The 22,459-nt window shown below is 50.8% G+C and overlaps 1 protein-coding gene across 2 annotated transcripts; it reads right to left on the bottom strand.

Annotated features, from left to right (window-relative positions):
- Positions 1 to 6,564: 6,564 nt before the first annotated feature.
- On the bottom strand, positions 6,565 to 22,127 carry TMEM11 (transmembrane protein 11). 2 transcript variants are annotated; one of them, XM_055242343.2, is made up of 3 exons: positions 21,876 to 22,026; positions 18,737 to 19,028; positions 6,565 to 7,451 (listed from the first exon to the last, which is right to left on the bottom strand). In XM_055242343.2, coding segments are annotated over exons 2-3 (519 nt in total). In that variant the 5' UTR covers positions 18,739 to 19,028; positions 21,876 to 22,026; the 3' UTR covers positions 6,565 to 6,934. The 2 variants fall into 2 exon arrangements, with proteins under 2 accessions (XP_055098318.1, XP_055098317.1); XM_055242342.2 differs by lacking the exon at positions 18,737 to 19,028 and having other exon boundaries at positions 21,876 to 22,127.
- Positions 22,128 to 22,459: the final 332 nt, after the last annotated feature.

Here is a 22,459-nt window from a genome sequence, read left to right as displayed (position 1 = left end):
GAGTTGTCGTCTTCCAGGACTAGAACCTTGTGTCCTTTGAATTCTCGCCCTGCCAGCTCCTAGAAATTATTTCACCTTGGAATCATTATTTCAACCTTGGAATCAGATGTTATGTCACCTGACCCAGTTGTTTCTGTATTTGACTTAAACCTAATTGTTGTGGCAGAAAGACCACCTCCAGTACTGAGGGGAGAAAGTTGTAGTTTCAAGAAGTCAGTAGTCACGCCCATTTCCAGGTCCCTATGATATCTCATCCAACTTAAAAAGTGGGCCAGTATGTAATGGCTTATTTGGTGTATCCCAAGGGATGCCTGCTTTAGCACCTCATAGGAATTCCTGTTTCTCTCTTAACTCTCACCACATCCCTGTAGGATGCCAGGCACCACTCCAAGCAGAAGGTGAACTCACTAAAGAGAGAGCAGCCAAAAGGGAGAGGAGGACCCTGCGTGGCCCCGTGCATCCTCTAGAAGTGAAACCATCAAATTGGCCAGCTGGGCAGACTCTACAGCAGCCCCTGGTCTGGTGGAAGTGAACCATTTGTTAGCTGTAACTAGCTGGATCATAGCCAGAAAGAATGCCTGTTTCTGCCTTTCTGATTTATTAAAAATACATGGTTGAGGCTCACTGAGTAGGTCAAGTTCATTTCTAGTGTTTAGGAAGAAACTTTTCCTATTATTGAAACTGAAAATTGAAATGTAGGTCCACTGTAGACTTCCCCAAATTGGATTACAAATCTCCTAGCATATCATACTGACATCTTGCACCACATCCCAACTCTGGCCTTGTTGAGCCTATATTTTATGACCATTATATAACATGGTCAGCAACATGTTATTTTTTTAATTTTATTTATTTATTTATTTTGAGACGGAGTCTTGCTGTGTCACCCAGGCTGGAGTGCAGTGGCGCAATCTCGGCTCACTGCAACCTCTGCCTCCCAGGCTCAAGCAATTCTCCTGCCTCGCCCTCCCGAGTAGGTGGGACTACAGGCACATGCCACCACACTCAGCTATTTTTTCTATTTTTAGTAGAGATGGGGTTTCACCATGTTGGCCAGGCTCGTCTCAATCTCTTGACCTCGTGATCTGCCTGTCTCGGCCTCCCAAAGTACTGGGATTACAGGCGTGAGCCACCGTGCCTGGCCCGAGCTTGTATTTTAAACAGCTGCCCTAGACAGATGATAAAAATGGCCACAGCCAGCCTTTGGTTAGGATGTCAGAGGGTTTCAGGTTTCCTGGTAGTAGGAGGACAAATGGGTGATTAGATCTGGTGACTTGTCCCAGCTCCTAACACTTCCTGGACATTCCAGGAGCCTCTGGGTAAAATGTGGACACAGATGTGATGGGTCATTCTTCATTTTCCAGGTAAATTGTCAACCTCCCTCCTGACATGGAAGAGAAGGGTCTCCTTAGTGTTCACACTGGAGACAGTAGACCCAGCAAGAGCTGGAAACGAGACAGCAGCAGCACCTGTCTAAAGCTAAGTCTAAGGTTGAATGAAAGTGCTGAGTCTAAGGTTGAATGAAAGTGCTGCGCACACAGCAGGTTTCCAGGAAATGGCAGCAATGAAGGGCGCTCTCCCTCTACATGGAAACAAGAGGACTTTTCTCCTTGGATGCTGTTGGCTGCCACACTCAGAGGCATCTGGTGTCCAGGTGCTGTCCTTTCCTCTCCATTATATAACATGGTTAGCAACTGGAGGTTGATGTGATAGGCTGCCCTCAAAGGAATGCAAGTTTACCAACTGTGTACTCCGTCATCAGAAGACAGGAACATCACATATGTTGCTGAGGTTTTTGGTTTTGGGGCCATTGTGACCTGACTCACAGCTGGGGTGCATGGAGCTTGGGCTGGCATTAAAGATTTCTTAACCTACATACCACCTGTTAGTTGTAATTGGTTGGATTGCAGCCAGAACAAACACCTGCTTTCATGGTTTTTTCTTTTTTGTTTTGTTTTTGAGACGGCCTCGGCCTCCCGAAATGCTGGGCTTACAGGTGTGAGCCACCGTGCCCAGCCTCTTTTTCTTTTTCATTTTTTTTGAGACAAGAGTCTCGCTCTGTTGCCCAGCTAGAGTGCAGTGGCATGATCTCTGCTCAATGCAAGCTCCGCCTCCCAGGTTCACGCCATTCTCCTGCCTCAGCCTCCTACAGGCGCCTGCCACCACGCCCAGCTAATTTTTTGTATTGTTAGTAGAGACAGGGTTTCACCATGTTAGCCAGGATGGTCTTGATCTCCTGATCTCGTCATCCACCCGCCTCGGCCTCCAAACTGCTGGGATTACAGGCGTGAGCCACCACACCCGGCCTCTTTTTTGAGATGGAGTTTCACTCTTGTCGCCTGGGCTGGAGTGCAATGGCGTGATCTTGGCTCACTGCAACCGCCACCTCCTGTGATTCACCTTCAAGTGATTCTCCTGCCTCAGTCTCCTGAGTAGCTGGGATTACAGGTGTGTGCCACCATGCCTGGCTACCACCTTTCTAATTTATTAAAAATACATGGTTGAGGCTTACTGAGTAGGTCAAGTTCATTTCTAAAGTTTATTTCCTCCCAATTAAATAAAGTGGTTAGCAACTGGAGATTGACGTGTTAGACCAGCCAGATCTCAATATTGGTTGTTTACTTACCCAACATTCTAAAAACCTCAAATCACTTTCTAAAACTTAACTTTATAAACTTTATAATTTTGCCATATAAATAGAAACTATAACACAAACTGAAGAATTATTAAAATCTGCTAAATAAAGCTGTTTGCCAAAGGCAGAGTCTGAGGCCCACTGTTCTTGAGGAGGAGGTTGGCAAGTCCCAGAGGGGACCTGTTAAAGTCAACCAACACCAGACAGACGCTCTTCTTGGCCTCAGAGGATAAGGACTAAAAGGGCCTGCAGCTGTGCTCTTTCATGTCCATGTTGCTCCTACAGTTGTCTTGGGTCGCTGGAGTTCAGTGTCCCTTCCTGGAGACAGCAATGGTTTGGATAATGTGGGACTTAGCCTTTAGAATTGTCCCAACTTAGCAGCTGAAGTGCCTTCCTGTGGGTGAGCCCCAGGTGCATTGCTCCAAAGCAAGAAGCCCAGCCACAGCCCGGTTCAGCTGATGGCCTTTGAGCAACCTTCACTGCTCTTGGATTTTCAAACTAGTGTTTGAATATGGACGTTTGCTGGCAGGGTTAGCGATGCTGCCGTCCACTTTCTCTTTTCTGTCTTTAGAGGGTTTTTGCCCCTTTCTCTTTCATCCTTAAATTCTGCTGGGGAGGTCTAAAAAGCACGATTTTTAATTGGTTCTGCCTTCAGATACCTGATGAAGTTCAAAGACACTTTCCACTTTGCTCTTTAAGCCCCTTGGTGTTTCACATCATGCCAAAACCAGAGATGGAAAAATAAAACCAATTAGCTTTTCCAAACAGCAGCATCTCCATGCAGTGTAGAGGGGCCGCAGCCGATTAGTGAATCGAAGAAATAATGTACAGCCCTGGGCACCCTGCCCACCTCCCAGCAAGTCTCCCTTCCTTCCCTCAGGGCCCAGCAGCTGCTGCACCAGATGTGAAAACTTTGGAGGCAGCTGACAGACTGGAATGGGGAGATCCAGTTTGAGCAGTTGTCCTTTTATATAACGGCTCTTCACTCTTCTCTGAAATTGAGTGGGGATGGGTAGCTAAAACTAATTTACTAGATTAATGACACAATCTATTCCCTAAAGTGGTCCATGTAGGACTCATTTAGATGGATTTTGCACAGGAGGGCCCTGGTAACTTGGCCTTTGCTTTCTCTTGGCCATTACTGAATGCTGTTTAAAAAAAAGAAAAAAAAAAATTGGCCAGGCGCGGCAGCTCACGCCTGTAATCCCAGCACTTTGGGAGGCCGAGGCAGGTGGCTGAGGCCAGGAGTTCAAGACCAGCCTGGCCAGCATGGCAAAACCCCATCTCTATGTGGTGACAGGCACCTGTAATCTCAGCTACTTGGGAGGCTGAAGCAGGAGAATTGCTTGAACCTGGGAGGCGGAGGCTGCAGTGAGCCGAGATCACGCCATTGCACTCCAGCCTGTGCGACAGAGAGACTCCATCTCAAAAAAAAAAAAATTATTTTTTGGAGACAGGGTCACACTCTGTCACCCAGGCTGGAGTGCAGTGGTAAGATCACAGCTCACTGCATTCTCAACCTCTCAGGCTTGAACGATCCTCCCTCCTCAGACTCCTGAGTAGCTGAGACCACATTTGCATACCACCACATCTGGCTAATTTTTTTTTGTAGAGACAGGTCTTGCTATGTTGCCCAGACTGGTCTTCAACTCTTGGACTCAAGTATTTAATGGTCCTCCTGCCTCAGCCTCCCAACGTGCTGGGATTACAGGCACGAGCTACTGCACTCAGCCTTCAAATGCTATTTCTTGAGAAGTACTGTCACATATCACAGATGACCATAAGCGACTTGTCAGCAGCTCTGCCATGACTGATCATCTAGGCGGGACAATGGCAGGAACAGAGAAGTCAGCACTGACAGTGGGGAGGGAGGCACACTTCTCGCTGCCAGCCTCAGGCACATGAAACCCCTGCCTGCTGTCCACACCAGCACCTCATCCCCATCTCCCTGGCCAGGGGCCATATAACTAAGATGGCATTTCAGAATCTAGGTTAATACATCCAAGAATCACTTGGTTCAGTGCAGCTTGGGAAATGGTGGAAGAGCTACCCGTTTGCAGCTGGTTTCTACTTCAGGGAAGGGCTCCTGCTCAGCTGACTCGAGGTTGCCTCGACTTGTCTGGCTTGTGCCTTCTAGTCAATTCCCCCATGAAATCTAACTTGTTGGCAGAGCACTTCCAGGCCAGGTATGGGGCTCCCTTTCCAAACCTGGGCATTATTAAGAAAAAAAAAAAAACCTGCCCAGCAGGCTCAGATGCCAGCACTCAGACACCTGAGGGGTCATGGGCAGCTGCATTTCAACTCACACTGCTGTCGAGATGAGGCATGTTTTTACGGGATCAGTTGTGTGGCTAAGGCAGTTCCCTCTTTACCATTATTCCAAGTGCCCAGAGACTGCACGTAAACAGTGGTGCACACCCAACACCGTCATGCCCCCAGCACTCAACTGAGTGATAAGTATTTCTAAATCTCTTGGAATTAAATCAAAGTTTCTTAAACTTCTTGTGGGCCACGGGTCCCTTTTAAAATCTTTAAAAGGTCTGAATCTCCCCTGCAAAAAATGGCCCAATCACCCCTCGTGAATCCTTTCCATGCACCCTTTAATTACTCTGTGACATCAGGTCTTCTGATGGAGCCTTTAAAACTGGGTGAGAAACCACTTTGGCTGTCTCTTAAATATTGGCCTGGCCAGGCACGGCAGCTCACGCCTATAATCCCAATGCTTTGGGAGGCCAAGGCGGGCAGATCACTTGAGGCCAGGAGTTAAGAGACCAGCCTGGCCAGCACAGCGAAATCCCATCTATACTAAAAATACAAAAGAGTATCCAGGTATGGTAGCACAAAGCTATAGTCCCAGCTACTCGGGGCTAAGGCAGGAGAATCACTTGAACTCAGGAGGTGGAGGCTGCAGTGAGCCGCGATCACATCACTGTATTCTATCCTGGGTGACAAAGCAAGACTGTCTAAAAATAAAAAAATTAAAAAAATAAAAAAAAAACACAAAAAAGACTGGCCTTCAGAAGGAGGTGCCATGTGGCTCTTCAGGGATGAATGGGGCTTTAGGAAGGCAGAAGTGAAGACAGGCGCCCCAGCCTTTTTGTGGAAGAGAGAATTTCCCATTTACCCAAGGCCTTAGAGCAAGCTTGTCCAATCACCAATCAGCAGCCCACGGGCCTTATGCAGCCCAGGACGGCTTTAAATGTGGCCCAACACAAATTTGTAAACTTTCTTGAAACATTACTTTTTTGTGATTTTTTTTTTTTTTTTTTTAGCTCATCAGCTGTCGTTAGTGTATTTTATGTTGGTCCAAGACAATTCTTTTTCCAATGTGGCACAGGGAAGTCAAGATTGGCCACCCCTGCCTTACAGGAAATATGGCAGGTGATGCAGTCTACCTTTTGGTGTGAGGGAGAAGCACCGGCTTGGCGCCTGTGGAACAGGGAGCATTGAGGCCAGGGGGTGCTTCCAAGATTGCTCCGAGGGCTCTTCTGTCAGCCTAGGGCAATGGGTTAATAAACTCAGGGTCCACAGCAGGAAGAGTTTTGGTGCTTCAAAGGAAACACAGGTGTTCAGATCTCTGAAGAGTGATCCTGGAGCCCAGAGTTCCCCTACGTGAACCCAAGTGGAGACCCAAAGGCCTCCAAGCCTCGTCACCTTACCCTACCATGTTCCTGAACAGCATGGTGGCAGTGCTGGCCTTCGGAATGATGAGGCCAAGGTGAGCCAGGAGACTGCTCCTGGGCGAGGTTTGGCCCCAGGACTACCTTGGATCTAGGCTTGTTGTCGCTGTAAGTGGTAACACTGGGCCGCAGCTAGAAGCAGGGCAGGGTGGCTACCACGGCACCTGCTCCTTCCACGTGTAAGCCACCACCCAGAGCAGATGTGCAGCAGCAGCTGCGGGCAGTCATGGAAAGAGAGAACAGCGGGAGTTGAAATTCTCATAATTTTAATGGTCAATAGCTTCTGGTGGGCTCTGGATGGTACAGTTAAACAATAGACTTAAAGACCTCCCCCAAAGCACGTCCACACCCCCTCGGCAGCGTCTGCCTCCATCAGCATTCCACTGCCCAGTCGGACTTCCACAGCCTCAGACCCCCCTCTTGGGTTATGGAAATCCACATCTTAGTGTAATGAGCTGAAAAACCCTGGGTACACCCGTGATCTGTTATTTTTTAAAAATAACAAATATTAAGCCAAACACCTTCCCAGGCTCTGCTGCCTCACAGAGTGTGGCGATCTGAATACTCTGTTGTCTCTTGTGGGCCGGGTGGTTTTGCTTCGCTCCCTGTTCTACTGAAATCATACGGCATAGAGTTCGTAAATCTTCTTTACACAGTACACCAGGGCGGCCAGTGCTATCGTGTTGTGCAGTCTCTTTCTGTGCAGGTCGTCCTTCCGGACCAGCACCACCGGGGTGGAGGAGGTGAGTGTGTGCAGAGGCAGGCGCGACAGTTTATAGGCGTCGTACTCCACTTGGTACTTGCAGCAAGGGTCAAACTGCCAGGAGATCCCATAGAGGGTGCAGCAGGCCAGGCTCAGCACACCAGCGGGCAGGGAGATGTAGTGGGAATAATCTAAGGGCAGCGCCAACGGGGTGAAGAGGCAGGCGGTGCCCGCCAGCACGGCCGTCTTGTGCAGGCAGTTGCCCACAGTGATCCAGCGGGCCGTCTCGTCGCCGATGCGAGTGGGCTCAATCACAATGTACTTGTACTGGGCTTCCAGGGCCTGCTCCAGCTCGTATTCAAACTGGTCTTGGGCATTCTCCCCATTGTAGATCTCGTGCACAATGTAGCAGTCTGTGGCCGACAAGCTCACCCTTTTGATGGAGGGGGCAGGAAAGGGAGAGAGAGAGACAGGATGATTAGGCTGAGGAGCACTTAACTGTGTTTCAGCGCTGGGGGAGGTCTGAGCCTGCACTGCGGAGAGCACATCTCACTTAGGTCCTCATCTCCTTTAGATCCCAACACAAGACAATCAGTAAAAAGGATTTTTCCTGAAAATAGTGAAATAAGCCTGGGCGCGGTGGCTCACACCTGTAATCCTAGCACTTTGGGAGGCCGGCGGGGGGAATCATGAAGTCAGGAGTTCGAGACCAGCCTGGGCAACATGGTGAAACCCCATCTCTACTAAAGATACAAAAAAAATTAGCCAGGTGTGGTGGCGCGTGCCTACAATCCCTGTAATCTACTCAGGAGGCTGAGGCAGGAGAATCACTTGAACCTGGGAGGCTTGCAGTGAGCCGAGATCGTGCCATTGCACTCCAGCCTGGGTGACAGGGCAAGACTCCACCTCAAAAAAAAAAAAAAAAGATATAAAAAGGCAGGAAAAGGAGTACCTCGACTTTTAAAATGACAAACACAGGCCTGGTGTTTAGCCTAAGGCTGTGGACCAACTGATCTGAGTCATCAAAGGAGCCTAAAGGGGAAAGAACGATTCGGCAATCATATGAGCACATATGGCAGCACAGGGCCAACAGCCTGAAAGCCGTTCTTAGTTAATCAGGGCAACTGCAAGAGGATTCTTCACTGGAAACCACAGACCTCAAGACAGATAATGCTAAGCCCTTGCCCTCCGCATGGTTCCTGAGTAGTCATCCTGGGCCTGCAGAACACAGGCAGAAAGGAAGAGCTTTGCCTTGGGTGACTGAAATCCAAACTCCTTTGGCTCTCCTGGAGGCCAGGCTGCACAAGCCCTGGGTGCCCTTCCCAGGCCGGCAGCAGCCCCCTGCTCCTCCCCACTGCGGAGGAGATAACAGGAGACCCAGGACACTAGCCCACTGCATAGGAAAAGCGACCCTTTCCCTGAATTAGGAAAAGACAATGCTTCGAGAACAGTAGTGGGCTCCAAATTTAGTAAGCAGGAGGGTCAACTGAGGGGCTTCAAAACATCCAGCCCAGCAATGCCACCAATTCTGGCCCTGTAGGCCCAGGCCCCTGCACCACCAGCAGATGCCACTCATTTGCGTAAGAAACACTGCCACGGAGACCACACAAAGGGCTTTCCCCCTGGGACTGGGGATGCATGTCTTGACCTCAACCAGCACAACCCCCCGCCCCTCCCCGTGGGAACCACTTTCATAAAAGGCACTGGCTTGGACTTGGGCAAACGGAATTCTTTATCCTGAAAAAGTCACTGTAACAAGGCTGGGCTAAGGCAAAGCCTCCTAATTCAATCATAGGCCCTAATTAAACTGCATGCACTGGGGAGAAATCAGTTCCCTGAGGGTGGGACAAGAGTCTCCTAAACATGGGTTGCTGCCAAGCTGCCTGTGACTGTGTGCCAGTGTCGCGGCTGCCTTGCCAGGGATGAACTGATGAGCTGTTACTGTAAGACTGCACGAGCAGCTTATGAAATGGGGAAAGGAGGGTCTTCCTTCTAAAGTTCTTGGTGGAGTTTTTCCATTTGGTCTTAGAAGAGAGGTGAGGGAGAGGCCAGCTGTTACTCCCAGGCAGGATTCAACAGTTTTTATTTTTGAGACAGGTTCCTGCTCTGTCACCCAGGCAGGAGTGCAGTGGTGTGATCTCTGCTCACTGCAGCCTCGACCTCCCGAGTTCAAGAGATCCTCCCACCTCTGCCTCCCAACTAGCTGGGACTACAGGTGTGTGCCACCACGCCTGGCTGCCTGGCTAAGTAAACAAATTTTTTTGTACAGATGGGGTTATGCCATGTTGCCCAGGCTGGTCTCGAACTCCTGGGCTCAAGTGTTCCACCCGCCTTGGCCTCCCAAAGTCCTGGGATTAACAGGCATGAGCTACCGCATCCAGCCAGATTCAGCATTTTAGAAGACAACTACAGCAAACAAGCACACCCAAAGCAGGGTCTTCACTGGCTTTGGAAGGCTGAAGGTCGAGCAGTGCCCCTACGTGCTCATATGAGAAATGAGTGGCAGCGGCGCAATGGGCTGGCTGTGGCCCTGGGTGTACACGGAGGGGCGGGGCCTCCACTCTCAGGTGGGAGCACTCCTGGCCAAGAAAACTCCCTTCTGGTCTCAAGTCCATCAGCCAACAGGAGCAGAGAGGCCAGATAACAAGGTAGGGGTGGAGGGCCAAATTGTGTCCCCATCTTGAGACCGAAATGGAGTTGCTTCCAAGTCAGCTGTGCATCCTACTGACTGTCAAAGCCAGGCCAGGGACACCTTGGGGCGGGCACCAGAGGCGGGCTTCCTCCCTCAGGAACACTCAAAGCAAAAGGGAGGTGTCAAGCTGGGGTTACACAATGTTCTCGCCAACACCCAAATCCACCCTAGTGCGGTGCCTTTCTCTGCCCAGCAGGCCAGCGCCATCCTAAATGTAGTGAAAACCACTGTTGGTCCCACAGAGGAAATTCCAGTGGAAACCCCGGCCCTAGAACAGACTGCCCCATCTGGAAACACAGCAGTGGGCAAATCCCACCCCCTCACCCCCTCCGGCCCCCCTGCAAGCCCAGCTGGCACCCACATCCACCCAGACCCCTCTGCAGGCTCCAACGCTTGCTGGGACGGATGGATAGGTGCGTCCATGAGTCCCAACCAGCCTGGAAGCAGCGAGAAGCCAAGGCCCTCCAGGCTCCCTCCCACCTCACTGCTGTTGCCAGGTGTGGCTCGCCCCCCAGCACAGGGAGTGAGGAGACCGGGCATCCTCTGCCCTCGGCTGTGGGCAGTCCTGTGAATGACACAGCAGTGAGCAAGCACATGGACATGGGGCACTCGCCAGCACACATCCTGAGATGGTGGCGTGGGTCCGCCCCCACCCGCCTGTGAAACCATGGCCCCGGCCTCCTGCAGCCTCAGTGTCTTCACGTGGGCCGGGCACTGTTGCTGCCCACTGTCTAAGACACCTATCCACAGCAGAAACACAAAGGGCATAAGCCACACTGCTTTCAAACAAAGGCAGGGTCCTGCACAACGGCGCCGAGGCCAGAGGCTCACCAATTCTGCTTTTAAAGCCAGTTAGGCAAAGGGAATCTCGGTTTCCACTGGGAAAGGACAACACGTGAAGTCTAGGGAAGTGGATTTCTAGGATTCTATAAGGCAACAGACCCTATACGGAGACGGCAAGGTTCAAACCAAAACACACACAGACGCACACAAAGCTGCAGGTTCCCTCTGTTGGAGTTCACCCAGCCATGACCAGGCAGTCAGCACTCCAACTTCCTGGTACACTGGTGGGAGTGGGGTGCTGTCAGTGTAGACACAGGTTTTTTAGCTGTCGCTGCTGGGCCCCTGGGTTTAGGTCTGCACTGCTGACAGGGACTGCTGGACTTCTCTTACTTCAGAAACTCGTGGCCATGACCAGGTGCGGTGGCTCACGCCTGTAATCCCAGCACTTTGGGAGGCGAAGGTGTGCAGATCACTTGATGTCAGGAGTTCGAGACCAGCCTGGCCAACATGGTGAAACCGTCTTTACCAAAAATTAGCCAGGCGTGGTGCTGCGCACCTGTAATTCCAGCTACTCAGGAGGCTGAGGCACAAGAATCGCTTGAACCTGGGAGGCAGAGGTTGCAGTGAGCCAAGATTGTGCCACTGCACTCCAGCCTGAGTGACAGAAAAAAAAGAAAAAAGAAAAAAGAAACTGCCGAGTACTCCCAGGAGACAGCCACGTCCAGCCAGCACCTGACCACCCAGCAGCCACCTGTATATGGCTTGCTTCTGCTTGTGGGTCAAACAAAACCTAATGAAGGAAAGAACCCAGTCAGAAGGTTGTCTCAAACCACTGCAGAGCATCACCAGCTGCCCCCCAACTGGCCCCATGGGCCTTAGGACCTGGGTGACCTGAACCCTGGTGCATGGGGGTTTTTCTCTCTCTCTTTTTTTTTTTAAGTAAGAGCTAGTTGGAATCTTTTGAGCCCTGGGCTTCCTAAGGGACTGTATTTTTGCTTTTCATTGCAGGTGTGAAATGACCAGTAAGAGAGGAATTAATAGAGTCTATGTTTAAAAAAAAAAAAGAAAGAAAAAGAAAAAGTGGCCAGGTGCGGTGGCTCATGCCTGTAATCCTAGCACTTTGGGAGGCCAAGGCGGGTGGATCACCTGAGGTCAGGAGTTCGAGACCAGCCTGGCTAACATGGTGAAATCCTGTCTCTGCTACAAATACAAAAATTAGCCGGGTTTGGTGGCACGTGCCTGTAACCCCAGCTACTTGGGAGCCTGAGGCAGAAGAATTGCTCGAACACAGGAGGTGGAGGTTGCAGTGAGCTGAGATCACACCATTGCACTCCAGCCTGGGGAACAAGTAAAACTCGTCTCAAAAAAAAAAAAAGAAAGAAAGAGAAAAAGGTAGCAGCAGTAACAGCAAAGTCTCCAAGTGAAAGCAAGTTCAGGGGAAAAGGCAGGGTTCAGAAGAGTGTTTACAGTATGCTATCTGTAGTGTATTTTTAAAAGTCTCTATTTGCTTTTATATGCACAGAACATTTCTGAAAGGATACACAAAGACCTGATTTTTATGACTGGCCACTAGGGAGGGAACTGAGGGGCTCAGGAAAGAAAAGGAAGGGAGGCTCTTTCTAAGTAAATGACTTTTGATCCTTTTGAATCTGGCATTATCTCTGGTACTTAAAGATCACTGTCGGAAGTGGGTCTTAACATATGGAAGAAGAAAAGTAAAAGGATCAGTGTCACAATCCTAAACATACCATGCCAGCACTGAGAGCGCTTTGGATTCTCTGAGCCTTTAGCGCTGAGAGCAGGGGTCAGCCTGTTCCAGCATCTCAGGGTACTGCTGCAGACACTGAATGGGACCGCCCTCTGCTGCCTCAGGATAGCTTACAGGCACTTGTAAAGTGGGCGTCTTGAACTTCCTCCATCAGCCTTCAACCAGAGTCAGCCTTCAGGCCCTCACCTCTCCACTTTTGAGCCCAACTCAATCAGCTCTCTTGAAGTCAGCAAAGGAATCCCCTGGCAACACTAGCATTCCAGTTAAAAGGCGGTCACAGTGAAAACTCAGCAGGGCAACTCCACGGCCCCTCTGGGATGTGGGCAGCCTGTGCCTGTCCCAGCAGCCACAGTCTGGAGGCGTCTCCCCAAAAGGCAAGAGTTGCACAAGAAGGTTCAGCGCAGGAATGTTCAGCGAGAGCAAAAGATGACAGGAGCGGGGAGAGCAGAATCACACCTCCTCCATGAGTGACATGAATCAGTTCCAGTGGCCTGAGCCAGGGATACAACTCTCACACATTCTAAGGCAGCAGAGCTCAGGGACGTGCCACTGAAAGCCAACTATAAGGACAGCAAGGGTGCTGTGGCGCACTTGGGCCACAGGGTCTCTGCTGCAGAAGGAGGCGGGCCAGGGTAACACTAGTTCTCTTATCATGCTGGGTGGGGAGCACACGTGTCTATCACTTTGTCTTTTTTAAAGTGTGGTAAAATACACATAAAATATACCACCGTAAGCACTTTTAAGCGTACAGTTCAGTGGCACTAAGCACATGCACACTGATGTACAACCATCACCACCATCCACCTCCAGGATTCCTTTACCTTCCCAAACTGAAACTCTACCCATGAAATGACCCCCCCATTCCCCACCAACCCTAATCCCCTGCAAACTACCATTCTACTTTCTACCCCAGTGAATCTGACTATACAAGTACTTCATACAAGTGGGATCATATATAGTATATGCCCTTTTGTGTCTGGCTTATTCCACAGAGCATAATTAATCTTCAAGGTTCATCCATATTGTAGCATGTATCCGAATTTTCTTCCTTTTTAAGGCTCAATAATGTTCCACCGTATGCATAAACCACATTTTGTTAATCCATCCATCTGTGATGGACACTTCGGTTTCCACCACTGGCTATTGTGAATATGGGTGCACAAACATCTCTCTGAGTCCCTGCTTTTTTTGGGGGGTATATATACCCAGAAGTGGAATTGCTGGATCCTATAGCAGTTCAATTTTTTAGTTTTTTGAGGAACCTCCACACTGTTTTCCAGAGCAGCTGCACCACTGTACATTCCCACCAGCAGCGCACAGGGGTTCCTATTTCTCCATATCCTTACCAACACTTGTTATTTTCCGTTTTCTTTCTTTTGAGACAGTCTCGCTCCATCGCCCAGGCTGGAGCGCAACGGCGCTATCTCGACTCACTGCAACCTCCGCTTCCCGGGCTTAAGCGAGTCTCCTGCCTCAGCCTCCCAAATAGCTGGGACTACAGACATGTGCTGCCATACCCAGCTAATTTTTCTATTTTTAGTAGAGACGGGGTTTTCACCATGTTGGCCAGGCTAGTCTCGAACTCCTAAGTGATCTGCCCACTTCGGCTTCCCAAAGCACTGGGATTACAGGTAAGAACCACTGTACCTGGCCTCATTTTCTTTATTTTTCTTTATTTGTTTATTTATTTATTTTGTGGAGATGGAGTTTCACTCTTGTCACCCAGACTGGAGTGCAGTGGCGCAATCTGGGAGCACTGCAACCTCCACCTCCTGGGTTCAAGTGATTCTCTTGCCTCAGCCTTCCAAGTAGCTGGGATTACAGGCACGTGCCACGACGCCCGGCTAACTTTGTATTTTTAGTAGAGACAGAGTTTCTCTATGTTGGCCAGGCTAGTCTCAAACTCCTGATCTCAGGTGATCTCAAAGTGCTGGAATTACAGGCATGAGCTACCATGCCTGGCCTGATTTGTATTTTTTTTTTTTTTTTTTTTTTTTTTTTTTTTTTTTTTTTTTGAGACGGAGTCTCGCTCTGTCCCCCAGGCTGGAGTGCAGTGGCGCAATCTCGGCTCACTGCAAGCTCCGCCTCCCGGGTTCACGCCATTCTCCTGCCTCAGCCTCTCCGAGTAGCTGGGACTACAGGCGCCCGCCACCACGCCCGGCTAATTTTTTGTATTTTTAGTAGAGACGGGGTTTCACCGTGGTCTCGATCTCCTGACCTCGTGATCCGCCCGCCTCAGCCTCCCAAAGTGCTGGTATTACAAGCGTGAGCCACCGCGCCCGGCCCCTGATTTGTATTTTTTAATGGCAGCTTTACTGAGATAGAATTCACAGAGCAACTCCCCCATCGGAGGTGAACGATGAGGTGGCTTTCCCCAAATTTGTGCAACCAACAGCATAACTGATCCTGGTGCATTTTCATCATCTCAGAAAGAAACCCTGTACCAATTAGTGGTCCCTTCACATCTCCCCAGCCCTTCCCAGCCCTCCACAACCACCAGTCTGCTTCCCGACTCTCTGGATATGCCAATTCTGGGCATTTCATTTAAATAGAATCCTGTAACGTGGTCTTCAACAACTGGTTTCTTTCATTTTGCATTATGTTTTCAAGGTCTTCAACAACTGGTTTCTTTCATTTTGCATTATGTTTTCAAGGGCCATCATGCTGTGGCATGTTTATTACTTTTCACATATTGTAAACATAACTTTTGATGTGTTTAACATATAACTTTAAAACATCTAAGATAAGGCTGGGCATGGTGGCTCACGCCTGTAATCCCAGCACTTTGGGAGGCTGAGGCGGGCAGATCACCTGAGGTCAGGACTTCAAGACCAGGCTGGCCAATGTGGTGAAACTATGTCCCTACTAAAAATACAAAAAGTAGCTGGGCGTGGTAACGCATGCCTGTGGTCCCAGCTACTTGAGAGACTGAGGCAGGAGAATCGCTTGAACCCGGGAGGCAGAAGCTGCAGTAAGCCGAGACTGCACCACTGCACTCCAGCCTGGGTGACAAAGCGAGACTCCATCTCAATAATATAATTTAAAAAACCCCTAAGGCAAGATATATAAGACAAAGTATCAAAGGTGCTATACATGAAAATAGCTCAGGCTGGGCGCAGTGGCTCACGCCTGTAATCCCAGCACTTTGGGAGGCTGAGGTGGGCGGATCACCCAAGGTCAGGAGTTTGAGACCAGCCTGGCCAACATGGTGAAACCCCATCTCTACTAAAAATACAAAAATTAGCCGGGCGTGCTGACAGGTGCCTGTAATCCCAGCTACTCGGGAGGCTGCGGCAGGAGAATCACTTGAACCTAGGAGGTAGAGGTTGCAGTGAGCCAAGACCACGCCACTGCACTCCAGCCAGGGGGACAAGAGCAAGACATCGTCTCAAAAGAAAAAAGAAAATAGATCAACAGTGGTTTTCTTTGGATGGTGGCCTAATAGGTGACTTGTCAATTTCTTCATGCTTTTCTGTATTTAAAAAAAAAAGTGTTTCTTTTTTTTTTGAGACGGAGTCTCGCTCTGTCGCCCAGGCTCGAGTGCAGTGGCACGATCTCAGCTCGCTGCAAGCTCTGCCTCCCGGGTTCATGCCATTCTCCTGCCTTAGCCTCCAGAGTAGCTGGGACTACAGGCAATCGCCACCGCGCCTGGCTAACTTTTTGTATTTTTAGTAGAGACGGGGTTTCATGTGTTAGTGAGGATGGTCTCAATCTCCTGACCTCGTGATCCACCCACCTCGGCCTCCCAAAGTGTTGGGATTACACACATGAGCTACCATGCCCGGCCAAAGTGTTTCTTTCATAATGGGAAAAATAATTATAAACTTATTCTTAAAAAGAAAAATTCTGTTCAACCCTGTATCCCTTGAGGTAAAGTGACCAGATACCCGTGGGAGGGCCTCCTTCCACTGCCAAGAAGAACGGGAGGTGGCTCACTGCCTGCTCCAGAACCTTCTCGGTGTCCATGAAAGGCAGAAGTCTGGATGTGGGCAGGTTCTCATGGCTGAGGTGTCATGCTGGTGTGTACCCGTAGTCCTACCCAGAAAGAGGACAGTTCCAGCTCCCTGTTTCCCTTGAGCAAACACTGGCTAAGCTGCCAGGCCAGCCACCATCACCTTCCCGGTTCTGAGAGACCCAACAGAGGCAAATCTGAGTGGAAGCAGCCACATTAGGCCCCCTCATGGAGTGGGGCCTGGGCTCACAGGCAAGCCTGAAGCTCAATGAGGGCAGAGGCTGCATTTTCATTGTAGTTTCCCCAGCACTGGACCTGAATGTAATAGGATTCCAAAAGACACAAGTTGGAGGGACATTTGTAATGATTACAGGCATGAGCCACAGGAGTGACAGGAGGAGAAAAACAATTATGGTTATTAAGAGAATTGGTACTGGAAAAAAGTCAAATAAAAACAATTATGGTTATTAAGCGAACTGGTACCGGAAAAAAGTCAACCCATCCGTCAGGTTGCTTTTTGCTTAGTGAAAGGGCCACTTGATCACCTATGATACAGGAGGTGCTGGGCTGGACCTCCACCCGCTTCTGCCTAATTAAGTCCTGCTTCTTTGGGACCCACAGAAAGCATGGGACTGAAGCAGTGAAAGCCCGTGCCCCAGACTCAAAGTCACGGGCATGTGGCCCCACGGCCTGAGGACGGCTCCCACAGGCCAAGGAACTTTCACAGGGCACCCAGCCCTTTCGTCTGCTTCACAGGACACTTTCCTATTCTGCACACTGGTAATTGCGCAGCCCTTCTATCTGGGGAGCAGGAACATGGCGCACCAAGTGTGGGAGTCGAGAGGGTGGATTCAAGTTCCCTCTCAGCTGCCTACTGGCTTTGTGTCCTAGGGCAAGACACCCGGCCCGTCTGAGCCAGTTCCCCATGTTGTCAAACGGGGCCAGAGGCCCTGGCTCTCCCAGGGGACTGCGGTGAAGACAGGAACAGTCGCCAAGCACTGCCCCTCTGCCTAAGGCACATGTGGCTGTTGACATTTAAATTAATTAAAATTAGACATCGTAAAAAATTCAGTTCCTGGCCGGGCACAGTGGCTCACGCCTGTAATCCCAGCACTTTGGGAGGCCAGGGCGGGTGGATTCCTTGAGCCCACAAATTTTAAGACCAGCCCAGACAACATGGTGAAAAACCCGCCTCTACAAAAAATACAAAAATGAGCTGGGTGTGGTGGTGCATGCCTGTGGTCCCAGCTACTCGGGAGGCTGGGGTGGGAGAATGGTTTGAGCCAAGGAGGCGGAGGTTGCAGAGATCCGAGATCACACCACTGCACTCCAGCCTAGGTGACAGAGCCAGACCTGTCTCATAAAATAAATAAATGAAACCTCAGTTCCTCAGAGCCACATGTGGCTAATGGCTGCCCTAATGGACTGCAGGGACACGCCAGAAGGAGTCTGTCATGCCAGAAACTCCTACTGGACAGCCCTGCTCTGAAGAACTGTTATGACTACTACATGGCTGTCAGCTTTTCCTGAGAACTGTGCCCATAAAGTGGCTGCTGGCACCAGGGCGGAACACCGTGGCAGCCGGGAGGTTCCTGGGTGCGCTCGGTCGTGGAGCGCTGCCCAACTCCCACCCCCGTACCTCGCTCATTGAAGAACAGGTGCACACCGACAAGCCGGGGCAGAGGAGCCACCTCCCCACCTCTGTGGACCCAGGCGCAGCCCTCCCCTCTTCAGAAAGGGGGGCCTTCCCTGGAACATGACCTAAAGGACTGAACCACCGAGGCACAAATTAATGCACTTGGAATCCAGGCTGCCTGAGTGAACCAAGGAAAACAAATTCTTGAAAACTTGAAGGCACATCAATGCTGAAGAGGATGAACCCCATCCTTACCTACGAATCCAACTTCTGCAGCCAGAACATGTGACTCTGCCTTTGTTAAGCAGCTGAGCAGAGCCTCACAACCAGTGGCTAAACCCCCACACACTTGGGTGCAGATCCCGTATCCGCTCATCTCATCCCAGCCAGAAGGAAACAAAAACTCCCGCCACACACAAAAGTGAGCATAGGAGTCTTTCAAGAGAGATTAAATACTCCCAAACCCTGAGAGTCTAAAAGGGAAGGATCAGATCAGAAAGGGAAGCTGTCACCCCAGGACCATGACCCAACCTGCCCCTGGGGCTTGTGCTCCATCTGCTCACTGAATGAACCTGCAAGGGCCACCTGGGACCAGGCACACCTGAGCTCACAAAGAGGACAGGTCCTGGGGAATAAAGCATGGCAAGGAAAGCCATGGAAGTCAGCCCAGGAAACTGGCTGCCTATAAAACGCTGGAGCAGATGGCCGCGCAAGCCAGGGGAGGGGCAGGCCACAACAAATAACTTCGCCCTAAACCTGAACCTTTAGCCCCATGCATCTGGCCCTCTGCACACCCCAGGTTGCCTCATATCATGCTCAGAAGCAGATCAAGTACATCTTCACGTGATTATAAAAACAGGAACTCGAGAGCACACAGCTATACTCACATTCCAACAATCACGGAGGGCTCAGGGAGGTTCAGGGGCCCTGAGGGAGTGAAGCCAAGCAGCCCAAGTAAGACAGGCGGGGCTGTCTGTGAGCTGGTCCGGGCTGGCACACGGTGGCAGAACACAGATACCTGCACTGTGCTTTCCTAGATGGGCAAGTGTGTCTCAAAGACGCCGACAGGACAAGTGGCAATCTGTTTGATGTGCTCGTTGCCAGTGTGCTGAATTTTAGACAAGAATTCAGGTTACAGCTCAGAGTCTGATGTTCTTCATTACAAACACTGTTGGTTCCCTAGATTTAATGGAGTGGAGAGAAAAATCAACATGCAAGCACTACCATTTTGCTATTTCCACCCCTCCTATTTTAGTCGAAACCAGCACTGTCCATATCATAACTTTCTGCAATGATGGAAATGTCCTCCATCTATGCTGTCCAATATGGTAGCCACGAGCCAGCAGTGGCTATTGAGCACTTGAAATGTGGCTAGTGAGACTGAGGAGCTGAATTCTTCATTTTATTTAATTTTAATGAATTAAATGTAATTGCCACATGTGGCTGGTGACTACTGAACTGCTGTGTTAATTCGGCACTAATTCTAGAGCTGTGGTTCTAGATTAAACAAGGTAAAGCAAGAACCCACACACTACACGTGCTAAACTGGACCATCCAACACACAGCGCCGGCAGTAATACTGCAGGCAATCTGGCGCTGGGTGGGGCCTTTAAGTACAATGCATGCTTCAGAGTTGGTAGCCGCTGGCAAATCTGGCAAGTTTGCCCAAAGTGTCGCTCTGTTCTAGCCCCTTCCCCAAACCAGACAATGTTACCCACAGCTTTAGCAAAAGCAGATGCTAACCAGGTGTGAGCAGCAACGGGAGAGAGCACTTGTATAATACGGAGCTGAGATTTGAGTCCGCACAAATGTGACATGGAACAAAGTCATTTTAGAGAGCCATAAACAGCCTACTTCAGTCATAAGAGCCAATAATACACTCGGATCTCATAATCTAGAGTGTTGGGCCATCAGCTAATCCGCCCTGCCCCACCTGAACAGTCATCACCAACTGAGCAGGAATGGAGGGATGCCCAGAAGTCAGCTCGCTAGCCCCACAGCGGGTTATGTTTCCATCCCCTGCTCAGCATAGGAAGAGCTTAGGGAAGCTGGGCTCGGGGAAATGACTCTTCCAACAGAACCTGGCCAGGGGTTTACAGCAAAAGCAAACAGAGAGGTAGTCTCCACCCATACCACGTTATCTACGGGAGTAGATGGTGACATCCAAACTACAAAACCAAATGCCACATTCCTGCTGACACACAACATCTGCGTGTGTGAGTAGAGCCTTCAGTTGCAGGCCAAAGGTGCAACCTGAACACCTACAGAGACCAAGCAGGTAAATGCATTGAGTCAAGCTGACAGGTGATTTGAGTCAAGCTGTCAGGTGAGGAACCAAGAACTGGAGAGCACTTGTCCTGACCAAAAAGAGTCGGCCACTACCCAGCTTTTCAGGGAGCGTTTTACATGAAATCTGCTGGCAACTAATTTAAATTCTCTTAAAAACTGTTGAGGTTCAACAGTCAAGGACTGGATCCAGCCTATGCACTGCTAATTTGCAGACTCCACTTTGAATACATACTTGTCTCAAGCCAAAGCAAAAACAATTCTCAGCATCTATTTTCTTAGATCAATAAAAGCTTAACCTGTGCTGGCAAGGCTCCTGTTCCCTGCCTGAGGCATCCCTATCCGGCTCTTTTCAGTTGCTTTTAGTCCAACAAGAGGGCGTACGTTTCTAATACTTTGTTTTCTAAACAGGTTATTTCCTATTACTGTTTGCATTGAATATCTTGAAAATGTTTGCTAGTTTGGGCATCCGAAAACCATTGACGTAACTTATTTAAATGGTCCAATCTAAGAAATACCAGGCCGGAGTTAGAAAAACAAAAGTGTGTTTACCACTGCTTTTCCAAGGAAGAGGAAATGCAGAATGGGCAACATTGGGTAACTGGGCTAAAGAATAAAGTGCAAGCAAGCTAAAGGATTCTATCACAACTGCCAAACAGGAAGAATCTTCCCAGCTGGGAAAGCCATCTGGCAAGCAATAGCAATGAACACGGGATGGAATCAGTCACAGAAAACGAATAATGCAGAGTAGTTGAGAGGAAGATAACTTTTCTGTTAGACAATCCTCACCAAAAAGACGGGGGGGGGGGGGGGGACGAGAACCAGCAAAACCAAAACTTTCCTTTTTAGCTGACCGCTGCTATAACAATCAAGCTTTAGCGGACAATTAATCCAGGTGGCTCCACCAATACATCCTCTCCCAAATTTCTAGTGGCTGAACAGCTTCTAGTGGTTTCCACTAGCTGAAACTGCTTCCCAGAAGCAAAAACTGCAACTTGAACGTGAAACACGGAAACTACTCCAATCTCATCTTCTAGAAATCAGTTATTCAAATGGAGGTCCCTGTTGGAAGAAACACGCTCCTAGCTCCCTACCCACATACCATTCATTAGGAAAGGTCACTTTAAAGGACTTCTACTGCAGGAGCGCTTGCACAGAACCATCCAAAAGTCTCCAGAATCGACCCTCGAAGAAGTGGCCGGCTCTGGGCCCGGAAGAGACACATCTGGCGGGAGCTAAAGCTCCCTGGTAAACGTGCAGATCAAACTACCCCTGCCGCGGCCGCCCTGCTCTGTGAAGGCTTCCCCTTCTTTCTCTCTCCGGGGTCCCTGCCTTCCTCGACACGTCGGGGACCGCGGCCGAGATGGCCACGCGCGTGGCCAAGCGGGAGGGGTGCTTCGGCAGCCGATCGGCCCGCGGGCAGCTAGGCGGGTCCCTGAGACCTGCGCTGGGCGCCAGTTCCTCTCAGCACGGCCCGGCCTCGGGCCCCGCCCCGCATGGCCGCTGCCTACCTTACTCAGCCCGGCTAACGCCCCTTCCCCTAAGCTCTCCGCCGAGGCCTTCGACCTCGCTCCCACCCGGATCCCGGATCCTCCGGAACTGGAACCCCGTATGCCCGGCGAGGGTAGGGGGAGCCCGGGGAAACCAGGGCAGGAAGGCTGCTGCAGCCCCCGGAGGCCGCGCTGGGCTCTCCGGCCCCTGAGCCGCCTGCACTGGGGGCAACAAGCCCTTGGATCTCACCTCTCTCGGGCGCTGCCGCCACTGCTACCCGGGCCAAGACGCCTCCTTCCCCAAGCGGCCATCTTGGAGACACTCTGCTTGCCAACGTCTAGCGCCAAGGCGGCATCGGGAGAGCAGGCGGGCCGACGGGAAGTGTAGTCCGGCCCGCGGTCCCGGGCCGCTCGGCAGGCGGAAGCCAGGCCCGGCGGAACTACCGCGCCCACAAGGCAGCGCGCCGGAAGCCCCGCCCCTGGGGTCGCCGGGGCCCGTAGTCCTTCTGCGAGGGCGCGAGGACCCTTGGAGCAGTCCTGGTTCGGGCATTTCTGAAGAAACTGAGTTCCCAGGGTTCGCAGCCTGGGAGTCACAGGCGCCCACCCACTGGTAGGTCCTTGGATTTCGAGAGCCAGTGGCTGAAGGAGAGAGGAGAGGCAAGTGCCTACAACTCCCAGAGCACCGCGCGGAGGCGCCCGACCCCGCAGTCCTGGCCCGCCAGGCCGCGTCTCCCGCTGGGGGCCGCCGCGCTGTCTGCGGACCACTAGCGCCCGGCCCCTCCGCGTCGCCTCGCCTGCCCTTCACAGCCTTGGCCCGTAAGGTCACCGAGGGGC

This window comes from Symphalangus syndactylus, chromosome 14 (assembly GCF_028878055.3).
Source record: "Symphalangus syndactylus isolate Jambi chromosome 14, NHGRI_mSymSyn1-v2.1_pri, whole genome shotgun sequence".
Classification (NCBI taxonomy): domain Eukaryota; kingdom Metazoa; phylum Chordata; class Mammalia; order Primates; family Hylobatidae; genus Symphalangus; species Symphalangus syndactylus.
The sequence above is the reverse complement of the archived record's forward strand: the minus strand, read 5'-3'. Positions and strand labels throughout refer to the sequence as shown.

Excerpts from the sequence above, each read along its gene's own strand:
- TMEM11 (XM_055242342.2), bottom strand. The coding sequence starts at position 21,937 with ATGGCCGCTTGGGGAAGGAGGCGTCTTGGCCCGGGTAGCAGTGGCGGC. Across the intron at positions 7,452-21,875 it reads GGCGGCAGCGCCCGAGAGAG|GGTGAGCTTGTCGGCCACAG; the intron begins GTGAGATCCAAG and ends CTCCATCAAAAG.